We start from the raw sequence: 12,112 nt of genomic DNA on the forward strand, positions 1-12,112 counted from the left end.
TACTACATACCTGCGAGTGTTGCAGCGCGAACTCGGCGATGAGCGCGTGCGCGTGCGCGGCGAGCGGCACGTGCAACGTCAGCGGCGCGTCGCGAGCGGGCGTCAGCTGTAGTGCGCCCGGCGCCGCCGCGTTCGCGCGCAGACCGCTCAGCGGTAGCGAACGCCGCACGCACATGCCGCCGGGACCTGCAACAAATGGATTAGTTAAAGCGAATTACAGCGAATTGCTTTGAAGCGTTATGTCGTCGGACGGAGTGACGTTTTTAAGCCACAAAGCTGTGTTGCAGCAATATCAGTCACATTTCATTTACTTGTCTGTCGTCCTGCCGCATTCCTATGATTTTGCTAGCCACGAACGGCTGATAGGGCCATGGGTCGGTGGAGGGATTTGTCCGTCTGACCGCATCCACGTCGCGTTAGTGCGGTCTCGCCTTAAAAAGGAAGTGTCCTTTACCTTTAACACCAATAGTGACAGCGTTATGTGAGACGGCTAACACGGCATTTTCCCCTGGTGGTAGTCTAGCAGTGAACAGTCTAGCGAAGTAGAAGGGCCACTCTCTGGCCATTTCGACGGCCTGGCGTTTGGTCGCAGCGCGTACGGGGCCGTTCTGTGACCGCAGCCACGCGGCGCCCGCGCGTTTCTCGCTCGCCGTCATGCGTATAGATGGCGCCGTTGATGTTATGTCGTATACGATCTGGTTTAAAATAGATAAAATTTATAAAAGAGTTTGGCAAACATAAAAATAATTTTGATGCTTATTAAAAAGGTATACAAGAAAAAGTAAGCATTGTCATTGTTTTAACAAAACATTAATTAGCCAATTTCAAAGTAGTTTTGTATTTATAATTGACGGTGAATCTGTTCTATGTCACATTTAAAAAAATATTTTAGCAAAAGCACAAAAAATACAATTCAGAAATTAATGTGGCATTATGAATCCCTAATACATTATGCTAATATTTGTGTTTCATAACTTACTTGGGCATACAACAGATCCAATATGGCGGGGTCGTTGTAATTTTCTAATGGTGTAAATACTTCTTTCCTCACTCTGATCTTCCACGGCACTCGGGCGTACGTGATAAAGGCGCGATCTGCTGATGGTAAAAGCGCGGCTGGTGCCGGTACGTCCCCTACGAAAGAGATAGCAATATGTAAATATAGTTGGTAAGAAAGAGACAGAAGAAACCAAAATAGCCGCTTAAAGACTTGACGATTCCGTCACCGATATTTTAGATTACTTTTTAATAGAAAAAAAGCCTTTTAAGTTTTGATATAGCAGTATATAAATTGTATTTAAAAATACTTACTATCGATTTGCTCAGTCTTATCAGACAAATGTGTGGAGACCGATTGACGTCGCTCAGCTTCTATCTTTCTTTCTCGTTCTTTCTGTGCCATGTGAGTCTTGAACGTCGGCCGGTCGTTCCTTTTCAGAGTATCGTTTGTTTCAGGAGGGAAAGAGACCTCCGATCGCGGACTGTCTCTCGCGTGGCCAACTAGCATGTCCCGAGAATTCTTCCTACCATCGTACCGCTCAAAATCGTCGTACATATTCGAAGACCGCTTTCTTTCAAAGTTGTCGTCCATATCGTTCTCTCCCTTTCTTCTTTCAGCCCGCGGCGGCCTTAACTCATATATTTCGGAAGCCTCCCGTCCCGAGTAATTGTCCCTTATGTCTCGTCTTTCGACAGACTCCGAGTCCCACTCGTCGCGTCCCATCTGCTCGTTGTTGTAGCTTCTCAACTCCGACTCCTCGCCCCAGTCGTCTTTTATTCTTCGCTCTCGTCTGTCCGAGGTCAAGAAACGCGAAGCTAAGTCGTCTCCCTGCGACGAGTCGTTCTCGTCTTTTCGTCGCGAGTTCCAGTTGGCCAGGAAGGCGTGTCGGTCATCGGCTTCCCTGTTTTGATGGACACCGAAAGTGTCTCTGTCGCGACGAAGTTGAGCGAACGAGGACGACGCGTCGGGTATAGGCGGGGGTGGGGCCGGATTTTCCGGAGGAGAGGGAGGTGACTTAGGGGGAGGAGGAGCCGGGCCGGGAGGTGCTGGCGGCAGCGGCGGCGGTGGAGCGTCCCATCTGGCCCCACCTCCTAGTTGACGTTCCAACATCAGCTTTCTTGTGTCCTCCAGCTTGTTCACAGTGCGAGGAGTGTCGGCGGCCGACGACGACGACCGCACTGAATGGTTGGCTGTGACGCGCTCCAATCTTTGGCGCATTTCAGAGCTGAGCTTAAGCTTTCCAACGCTCCCGGGCGAAGGTCTCTGGGCGCCGATTTCAAAGCTGCGCCTCGCTGTTCTCTGAGACGGCGGCTCGCGGTGAGCAGGGATGACGCCGTCAACCTCAAACTCCTCCCAGTCTATTCCGGGAGACGCCTCCGAGCGCGATCTTCCTCTGGGGGGCTCGTGCTCGATGCCGTTGGGCTGCGACTGAGGAGTGTGCCTGCGTTGTATCTGTCTCAGTTTGAATTTAGAAAAATCCTGGGGGGTGTCCTCTCCCGCAGCGTCCTTAGGCGGAGGCCACCTCCACTTGCCTATTCGGACGGTTTTTGCTCGACCGTAGAGATCGATGAAGGGTCTAGCCTCAGCGGGGTCCATGGCGTGAAGCGGTGGAGGCATGGGCGGCGGAGGAGGGGGCGGGGCTCCAGCTGAGAAGCTCTCGTTCGATTCCCTTCTGGTTTTGGCCGCATTACGGGGCGGGGAGTGTACTTGAGCGTGGACGACAGTCGACGCTCGTACTGGAGAAGTCGGGGCCGAGTCCGTATTTTCCACCACTTGTCCCGCCAATAAAGTCTGTAGCGCTTGGTTCTGAGCCAACAACTGCTGTTGTATTTGCAAATTCTGCGCCATGGCGTTTTGCAGGAACGCCCTCTGTAGGTTTTGATGGTAAGCGTTGATATCTACTGTGCCCGGTGGGGGTAGATGTAGACCCAACGCCGCCGCGAGGGCCTCGGGCGTCGCGGGCATAGTCGGCATGGAAGTTGGCATACTCATGGACCCGAAACTGAGAGCCGATGTGCTGGCCGAAGCTGACCTTGGGGTAACACCGCCTCCTTTTATGGCACCAGTAAGTCCTTCTCCATCGGTAAGACGTTTGAGGCTGTCGTTCATAAATATCGGATCAAAGAGATTGGTGATGTAGTCATCCATGGAATCGACATTCGATACTTTTCTGCTGGCCTTGCCTTTATCCTCCTTGCCGCCTCCTTTGATCAACCTAGCAACCTCCTCGCTGTCTAGTTTAAGGTTGTCGTCATACGTGCAGTTTAAGATATTATCTATGAAGCCGCTGTAGCCATTTCTGTGGTCGCTTCCACCGCCTTTGATGCTGGCAGCGAGGGATCTAGCGTCTGACAGTTCATCAATATTCGGGTCGAGAACGGGCGAGAACAAGTCGTCGAGGAACTGGTCGACGTCGGACGCCTGCGACGGCACGCGGACGCGACGCACGTGCGACGCCAGGCTCGGCGCTTCGGACGTGTCAGACATTGCCGATGACCTGTCAAAGATGATATAGAAACATGGTTTTTGTAGCAATGGAATATTTTTATACCTGTCAAGCCCCAAGCGGTCGCATGCGACCGCGCCAAATGTCAAAGGCTAATTCCAACAAATCCCAAGCGGTCGCATGCGACCGCGCTCTTTCATTCGAGTATGTAGCATATTTGGTCGACTTAGAGACTACTTTTGTATGGAGAAGTTTGGTTAGATACGATCTTTGATACATGGGCCACATTCTCAATGAAAAAAATACTTTACTCTGTGGTCGAACATCTGATTTCAGTCTATTGAAAATCGTGTATGTGGCGCGCGTGTTGTTGAGTATTTTGATGGTTTTTGTGTGTAACTTTAGGATTTTCACGGATGTAAGTACTTTTAAATAATTTTAATACGTTACTGACGCGATTTGTTTAATATTTTTGTAAATAAATGACGTTAAAAGCTTATACTAGGAATTATTCTCGTGTAAACAACAATTTATCGTATATTATTCCATCGCTTGGCATCGCATCGAATGACCTATTTTTAAAGGCTTTTTACCGGTCGCGGCCATTTTGAACTTTATTTGTATAGCACTAAGGTCGAAGTTTGCTTGCGGATCATATTTTTTTACCTAGGAGTGTCCCATTTCAAGTGGTTTGTTTTTATACATCTCAACTTCTTGCTTTGAATTGTTTACAATAACTAGTTAGTTTATGTCTTTGTTATTGAGATAAGAATAAAGTATTCATTTATTTCTTGCAATACTGTCAGCAACATAATTTTCAATGTTTATAGTTGTAAGACGAATATTAAATCATACTAAATACTATAATATGATGGCTTCATAGAAAATTTAACATATATGTATTATAATATTTTTCACAGAAACATAAAATATAGTTACGTTGTAAAGTTATTACATTTTTTGTACAAAGAGGGTAGGTTTTAGGAAGGTAGGTCGCCATTTTTTTTAAATTACATTTTGACAGCTAGTGTTTAATAATGCTCTAGGGGTTATGAAGTAATTATGATAGTGGCGTTACGTAATTTAGATATAACAAGTTAGAAGTTACTGTTATGCTAAGTACTCACATACGGTTTTGCTCGATCGAGCAAAACCCGCGGCTCGGGATTTCGTCCACACATTCAGCATTGCTCGATAGTTTTATTCTAAATCGATATATTTAATTCCATCGAGCCGGCTCGATGCGAGCCTTCGAGCTGTGAGTTTTGCGGTCCACACAGTAATTATTACTCGATTTGGAGTAAAACTATCGAGCAAAACCGCATGTGAGTACTTAGCACAAAATAGTATTTAAATAAATCATGTAACATTGATAACATAATACTTTTGAAATATTGACGGAGGTACTTTTCATATTACAAAGTTTCAATTATGTAATTTAGTTTTGGCTTATATAGAATATGCTTTATTTTTTCAGCTTAAAACTAAACTTCGTGTTTACTAATATTTGAAAATATGACGATAAAGATATTTAACCTATTTTGAACTATAGAGTTAAGTATTATCGGAGACCAGACATACATTATAAAATGAAGATTAAAATTACCTGACGCCTCCAAACTCGGAGCTCTTCTCAATGTACGCGCGACTCGACTGCGAGCCGGCGGGCGCGCGTTTGCCAGCGTACTGCGACTTAATATATCTCGAGGGCGGAGCCCGGGACCCCGTACCGTAGTCCCCTTCCATCTTACTGCTAGTCACACTTGGAGCCCCCAGACGCTCCACCGAGTGATACCGATCGTTTAACCTTGATTGTGACAGCCCTAGATCAGCTAGCTTGTTCGGTGGCGGCGCAGGGTTGTCCCCTAGCAGGTTATCGAGCGATCTACTGCGGACTTTGTCGGAGGTCTGCTCGAAGTAGCGCTCGTTCAAAGCAGATTCTCGTGATAGTATATCGTGGGATATCTTTCTAGAATATTCGTTGGTGTGTTTTGTAACGGGTGGTGGACGCTCCCGCTCCATCTTCCAGTTGTATTCCGATTCGTTTTCTTCGATGGGTTCCTCGAGGATGTGATGTATGCTCGGCGAACGAGACTTTGGTGGTTCCGGTGGTGGGACCTATATAGACATAATTTTTTAGAAAATCACGCAGCGTTCGCCCAAGGTCAAAGACAAATCTGTCATTGTTTTATTTTGCCTAAGTGTGGCTCAAGGACAGTTATGTATTTGAGTGTTTATATTTACTTTTTCTAATTAATTATTATTTACGTGGCTGTTCATAGCCAATAAGTATCTTGACGTCACATTTGAAGTAAAGCTGGCCATAAAATATGGCGTGTTCATATTTCAAAATCTACTAAAGGACTTCCAAATGGACAGCTCGAGTGTTGCCAGCTTTTTCATCATTTAGCAAATATATCATCGATTTTTTTTGCTAAATGATAAAATTTTTAATAAATCTAAGTATATATTTTTAAATAAATACTACATTTTTGTTTTACAATTATAAATTATATTATACTTCTTATTATATTCTATTATAAATTCTATACTTTTTTAAGGCTATATTAACCTGTGGTCTCGTAGCTCTCTCGCTGTCGACGGATGACGCTCGCGGCGGCGGCGCGGGGGGCGTGGCGCGCGGCGCGGTCGCCCGCAGCGGTTCCGAACGCCCGCCAAGCGCGCTCCACGTCTCCACTTCCCCTACGGCGTCTAGAGCGTACTCGCAACCCGCCCATTCTGTTGTAAATAGTAGTTTTGCTTTAATAAAAATATATATTTCATTAAATTATAATTAAGTTTTAATTTAAGGTTTACGCACGTTTCTTACCAGTTAAATAGAAGAAATGTTGACAAAAACAATATCTCCCCTACAACAAACATTATTTTAACAATTCGAAACACTTCGTGCGCGTTTTACTTAGGGCGATTCGAGAAAATTATTCACTTACCAGTAACTTGTCCATTGTGCTCCAGTGTCAGCGACCAGCCGCTGGCATTCCGTGTGACGCCCGCAGCGGACAACGCAGCCGCGGCGGCGCGCTCGCACGTCGTCCACGACTCAACGCACACAGTGTGGACAGTATCTGAGGTTATAAAAGTTAATTTAATAAACATGTCCCATTTAACAAAATATTGTGAAACATTTTTTCGCCTCTTTTCGATTAAATCGAAATTCGAATAAGCTTTTAGGCATACAATGCCAAAAAACTATCCTTTCTTCTAGCTTAGCCACAACCAGGTCGCAAAAAAGTAAAAAAAGCATTTATTTACACCTTCATTTGCATGCACAGAAAAATGTTATATCGTCTTTGTGATGTAAATTACTCTTCAGAAGCTTGTTAGTTGTATTTTAAATTTGTAGGAAAAAATATGCAATATTGCGTGAACAGCTCATTTTTAATAGCTATTTAAATTATATAAAACATACCATCATACAACCGCAGCTGTAACGCAGGACGCGTGGTGTCAGCGCGCCATTCAAGCAAAGTGGGCGGAGTCCGTCGCGGGACGCCCGCCGCGCGCGCCGCAGTAGCGTCCGCGCCGCATACCAGACGCAGTAGACGCGCACGCATTGTACCGTTAGCACGCTCCGAAATTAGACGTACTAAGTACCTATAAATATAACATAATATGAGTATGTACCATACTATTTTACGAAATTAAATTTTTCAATTGACTCTAGTGCATGTATCATAACTTTAAAATTTGCAATGACACTTTTATAGAGATGGTTCATCTTATTTTTAAAAGTATGATATTTTTTTTACATTGAAGATAATTCTTCTTTTGAAAGTGACTGAAAATATGCACTTTGGTGTAAGCAGGTAGCAGTAATTCAAATCATAAATCTTGTCCGTCGCAAATCACAATCGACAATGGCTGGGAATAATAATTATAGTTTGTACGTTTTAAGATGATATGGGTGACAGTTTTCATATTCCTTGCTACGGGTTTTTTTTTTCAAGAAAACAAAAAAAAATCAAAATGTAATAAATTATATTCTATCTACAAAAACAAATGTTTCCTATAATTGTAAATGAATAAAAATGAAAAGTTGCTAAATGCTAACTTATTAATATAAAATTATAAATATTAACTGTGAAATAGGAGAATAAAATTATTGTTACGAAAACATTTGAAAAATGTCAGATGCATGAAATGGAACTTATGTCAATAGAGATTGACTCTGTTGAATCGAAATCAAATCGATAAAAAAGGGCGGCCATCTTAAATCGCCGGCACCACTGAAATGTCAGTACGAAATCGATAATTTCGATTGCGATTCCTTTACCAAGTGATTCGATATTTTTAAATTATCGATTAATTTTTGTTAGGTAACTTCCTTACTATTGTCAATTATAATGTGTCACGCATATCACCATAAAACGCACAAACTATAATTCATGATTTCCTTTATTTAGTCTGCGATGAGAAACTGTAGGTTTTTTGTGTCTCGTAACAAATTAGTTTCTGGTTGCACATCGGAGTACGTACTTGTGCAGCGCCGGCGTGGGCTGGAAGGCGGCGAGGCAGTGAGCCAACAGCCGCAGCGCGCGGTCACCGCTCGCCTGGTTGCATAGCTACACCAAGATGTCGTCACGCAACCCGCGGGACTGAATGCCGCGGGACGCTATTTAGTCCGCAACCATCTGATATAATAGTATCTGGTTGCACAACCGAGTACGTACTTGTGCAGCGCCGGTGTGGGCTGGAAGGCGGCGAGGCAGTGAGCCAACAGCCGCAACGCGCGGTCACTGGTTGACTGATTGCACAGCTGCACCAGGATCTCGTCGCGCAACCCGCGGGACTGGATACCACGGGACGCTATGTAGTCAGCAACCACCTGGTGGAAAGAAGGTTATTATTACAAAATTATATCATTCTATATCTTCATATAATTCTGCTGCACGGAATTAATTTTTATTTCGTCTTTAGGGAGAATTTCTTCAGACATACATAATATTTAATCTCACCTTTATAAGCTGTTTTGTGTTTAGTAGATCCTATATCATGATCTACTAAACACATGGATATGGCTTATTAAAAGGGAATTTTATAAATAAACCTGTTACACACCTTTTGTCTAGCTTCATTGCCTGCAGCGGTTTCATCGCACCATCGTAGGATAAGCTTGAATATTGCTACAGCGTCATTGAAATCTTGATCCCTGAAAAAAAACATTTATTATTATTTACTATTATACCTATCGCATGGTATAAAATTGATAGCAAGACAAAAATATTAATGTATTGAGTCTTGCGCCACAATTCGTTTATCGCGCGGGAACTGTACATTTTACGGGATGAAAAGTATCTTATGTCCTTTCCCAGGACTCAAAGTATCTCCATACCAAATTTCAGCAAAATCGGTTACATGCTTGCTTTACTACCAACCTGACTGCAGCCTTGGACAGGAAAGGCTTGGTGATGGGATGTTTGCGCGGGCTGAGCTGCCCACCGTCAGCGAAGTATACGGAGCTATATTTCGAGAACGCAAACTGCTGCAAATCACGAGGTAGGGACACGCGCTCTTCTTCAGCGTGCACGTCGCCCGATACCTGGAGAAAAAAATAATAATTTAAAAATGGAATAAAATTTTGTATGATAATTTTAGCTAAAATTGCAGATAGAAACAATGACATTCCAAAGTGTATTTATTACAATCAGATTTAATTATTAGCGAATTTATTACAATAAGATTAATACATAGTGCCATGCCATCGCTTTCTAAGTAAATGTCATTTACTTAGAAAGCGACGATGGTTAAACACTTCGTAGAATCTTGAGTTTTGATACCTATTATAAGAAGCTCTTGGGCTGACAAGGCCATGACCATTGACCATCCAGAGTCTGAGGTTCCGTAGCCAAATGGCAAAACGGAACCTTTATAGATTCGTCGAGTCTGTCCGTCAGTATGTCGTCACAGCTACTTTTTCATAAAATCAAATTAAACATTATCTTACTTTAGTAATATGCTTGTCAGTATGTGGCGGCTGGTATTCGTCTAGTTTTGACAGCAGGAAAGCGAGCTCAGCCGGCACCTCCAGCACTTGCAAAGTTTCTGCTTTCACCTTCTCAGCTTTCTCTGCCTCGCGACGCTCTGCGGCGCGACGTCTGTAAAGAAATAAAGTGACGTCAGTAGCGAAATGACATGACGCGATAATGAAAAACACGATTTAATCCTTCGATCGTGGATTCTTGGATATCTATTGTTATTCTATTCTTGTCGCGATCACCGGTGATCTTATGGGGCTTGATAGGTTTTAAGCATCATTTAGCAAAAAAAAATACTGGCAGAATGACATGAAAGTGATGATGATGTTATTTCAGTCACAAAACTTACCTTTTTTCTCCATAATTATTAAATAATGACTAAAGACACAGACAATATGACTTTCCCGTGTCCTTCACTGACAATGACTACTTAGCCGCAGCCACGCGCGCCTCCAACATGCGTCGCCATTGCTCCCGCAGTGCGTGCACGCGGGTGCGCGCGCGTCGTGCCCGCACCAGTGCTTGTGCACGCACAACGCCGCGCCGCACCGCGACAAACCGCTGACGTTGACGGGCGCCGAGCCACCGTGATTACTTCGCGCAGCGAGAATTTAACTTACTTAGCCGCAGCCGCGTGCGCCTCCAACTTGCGTCGTCGTTGCTCCCGCAGTGCTTGCACGCGGGCGCGCGCGCGGCGTCCTCGTACTAGCGCCTGCGCACGCACGACGCCGCGCCGTACCGTCACAAACCGCTGACGTTGGCGAGCACCGCGCCACCATGACTGGATACGGACGGCGGAGCCCCGGAGTTCGGTGTACCGTTTCCTGTAATACATATGGAACACTTGTAAGCATGGTTTGACAGTTTACCCTACTTTACTTTTTAATGATAGTTCTCGTTAAAAGTTCAGAAATGATTTTGGTTTTAATAATAGGGAAAACACGAATTTTATTAATTATCCACAATCTGATTAAAATCAGATCGCGGATAAGTAAGAGTAATGAATGAAATTCGTGTTTTGATCAATCGCTATAAAACCTACCCTCTCCGCAAACAGACTTTAGTAATTTCAGCCTTGGACATACGCTGCTTTCATTCCAAAAATTATGTTGTATTAGGTATAATAAGTCATTTTTTTCTAATAGTTTGTTCAATTAGAAATACCGTAACAAAGACAAGCTAATAGATTAATCTACCTGGCGAGATATCCCCTAGTCCTGGCTTGTAGCAGCGTGGCAGCAGACCGCAGTTTGTCCGCGCGTTTGCGCTCCAGAGCTCTGTGCAGCGCTTCGCGGATGAACACTCGTGCCGCGCCCAGCTGGTAGTCAGCGCCGCCTGGAAATTCATACAAATTATTTGTATCGGTTTATATGATGTATATCAGCTCTACTCAACCTGCGGCTGCGGGCCGAATTTGTTATTTTTTACCACCAAATTATTTTGGTTGCGGCCCGTGACATGGTCCGTTTAAAAAAAAGGAGTACCGCTGATGTAGATGATAGACTATACTAGTGTTGGGCTAGCCGCCAGATTAAAAAAATAATTGTCTACATTTACGAATCTGAATATAACGTATGATACGATAGACACAATCTTTTAGATACGTAAATTCATGTAACGATAGTAAAGCGATAGAAGCCTGAATTATTATTAAACAAATCAAACAATATATTAAGTATGTATTTAAAGTGGGCATATAAAGGCTGTAGAACTACAAATATATTTTTATTAAGCTATAAAATTAATAAAGTTTACCTTCCTTGCGAAATAAATTCCGTAAACGTATTTCACTTTCATAATACAATTTCAGAAACTTTAACAGAACACATCTATAAATTAAACGCAGACAACTAGACGCAGATTTCATCGTTCAAAACTAACTAAATACGTAAAGGAATGTTATTTCAATCATTAAGACGTAATTGGTAATTGCTTTAGTAATTTACTTTTAAGTGCTAAAATAAAGTCAGGTTTATAGTATTTATCATTAGTAACAAGTTATGGTTTTGGTAAAACTACAGGTTTTAATAAAACTAAACAGGCTAAAATGAAGTTCACTAATGCTATCTCACACAATCACTTATGGTATGAGCAGGATGGATGACAAATGACATTGATTTTTTTGTCCATCCACCAAATGCATTATGATCTCTATTGCTTGTTACTACAGGATTGAAAATATAAACTTTAACTTACTGGCTCCAGTAGGTGGCATCTCAGCTAGAATAGAGTTGCAGATCTCCCTGTAGGGGGTGGATCTAGCTGGCGTTGACTTTAACAGGTATCTGTAATTATAAGACAAGAATTTTAAATCGTTTTTAGCCAACTTCCAATAAGAAGAAGGTTCTCTTGTATAATTTTTTGTATGTTCAACGATTACTCGGCCGTTTGTGGACCAATTTTCAAAATTGTTTTGTTGTTGTATAGGGTATAATCCGAATTTGGTACCATGTTTACAAAAGTGGTGATTGAACCGATTCCAAAGATCCGTAAAGCATAATAATGTAAATATGTGATATCTTAAAGGTACGGTTCCCGCGCGATAACCGTAATTAGGCGCCACGGAGTTGCCGGCGTCATCTAGTCAGTGTCAATCCACGAAATTCTGGAAAGGTATCCTTATTGGATATCCCATCTGCCGTATCCGGATAGTGTCCAAAATGCCGGTGT

At 43.1% G+C, this 12,112-nt stretch overlaps 1 protein-coding gene across 1 annotated transcript in view; it reads right to left on the reverse strand.

The window, feature by feature from the left end:
• The window catches only part of LOC121732772 (unconventional myosin-XV), a 106,524-nt gene that overhangs the window by 47,309 nt on the left and 47,103 nt on the right, over nucleotides 1-12,112 (reverse strand). The window contains exons 8-22 of the mRNA XM_042122741.1: nucleotides 11,639-11,727; nucleotides 10,639-10,777; nucleotides 10,063-10,266; nucleotides 9,412-9,562; nucleotides 8,843-9,006; nucleotides 8,526-8,616; nucleotides 8,138-8,292; nucleotides 6,877-7,061; nucleotides 6,398-6,532; nucleotides 6,019-6,185; nucleotides 5,053-5,564; nucleotides 1,312-3,497; nucleotides 980-1,134; nucleotides 455-695; nucleotides 11-186 (exon numbers count right to left, since the gene is read on the reverse strand). Coding sequence (XP_041978675.1) covers nucleotides 11-186; nucleotides 455-695; nucleotides 980-1,134; nucleotides 1,312-3,497; nucleotides 5,053-5,564; nucleotides 6,019-6,185; nucleotides 6,398-6,532; nucleotides 6,877-7,061; nucleotides 8,138-8,292; nucleotides 8,526-8,616; nucleotides 8,843-9,006; nucleotides 9,412-9,562; nucleotides 10,063-10,266; nucleotides 10,639-10,777; nucleotides 11,639-11,727 — 4,750 coding nt within the window. The remainder of the gene's footprint in view (nucleotides 1-10; nucleotides 187-454; nucleotides 696-979; nucleotides 1,135-1,311; nucleotides 3,498-5,052; nucleotides 5,565-6,018; nucleotides 6,186-6,397; nucleotides 6,533-6,876; nucleotides 7,062-8,137; nucleotides 8,293-8,525; nucleotides 8,617-8,842; nucleotides 9,007-9,411; nucleotides 9,563-10,062; nucleotides 10,267-10,638; nucleotides 10,778-11,638; nucleotides 11,728-12,112) is intronic.

This window comes from Aricia agestis, chromosome 12 (assembly GCF_905147365.1).
Source record: "Aricia agestis chromosome 12, ilAriAges1.1, whole genome shotgun sequence".
NCBI classification, from domain to species: domain Eukaryota; kingdom Metazoa; phylum Arthropoda; class Insecta; order Lepidoptera; family Lycaenidae; genus Aricia; species Aricia agestis.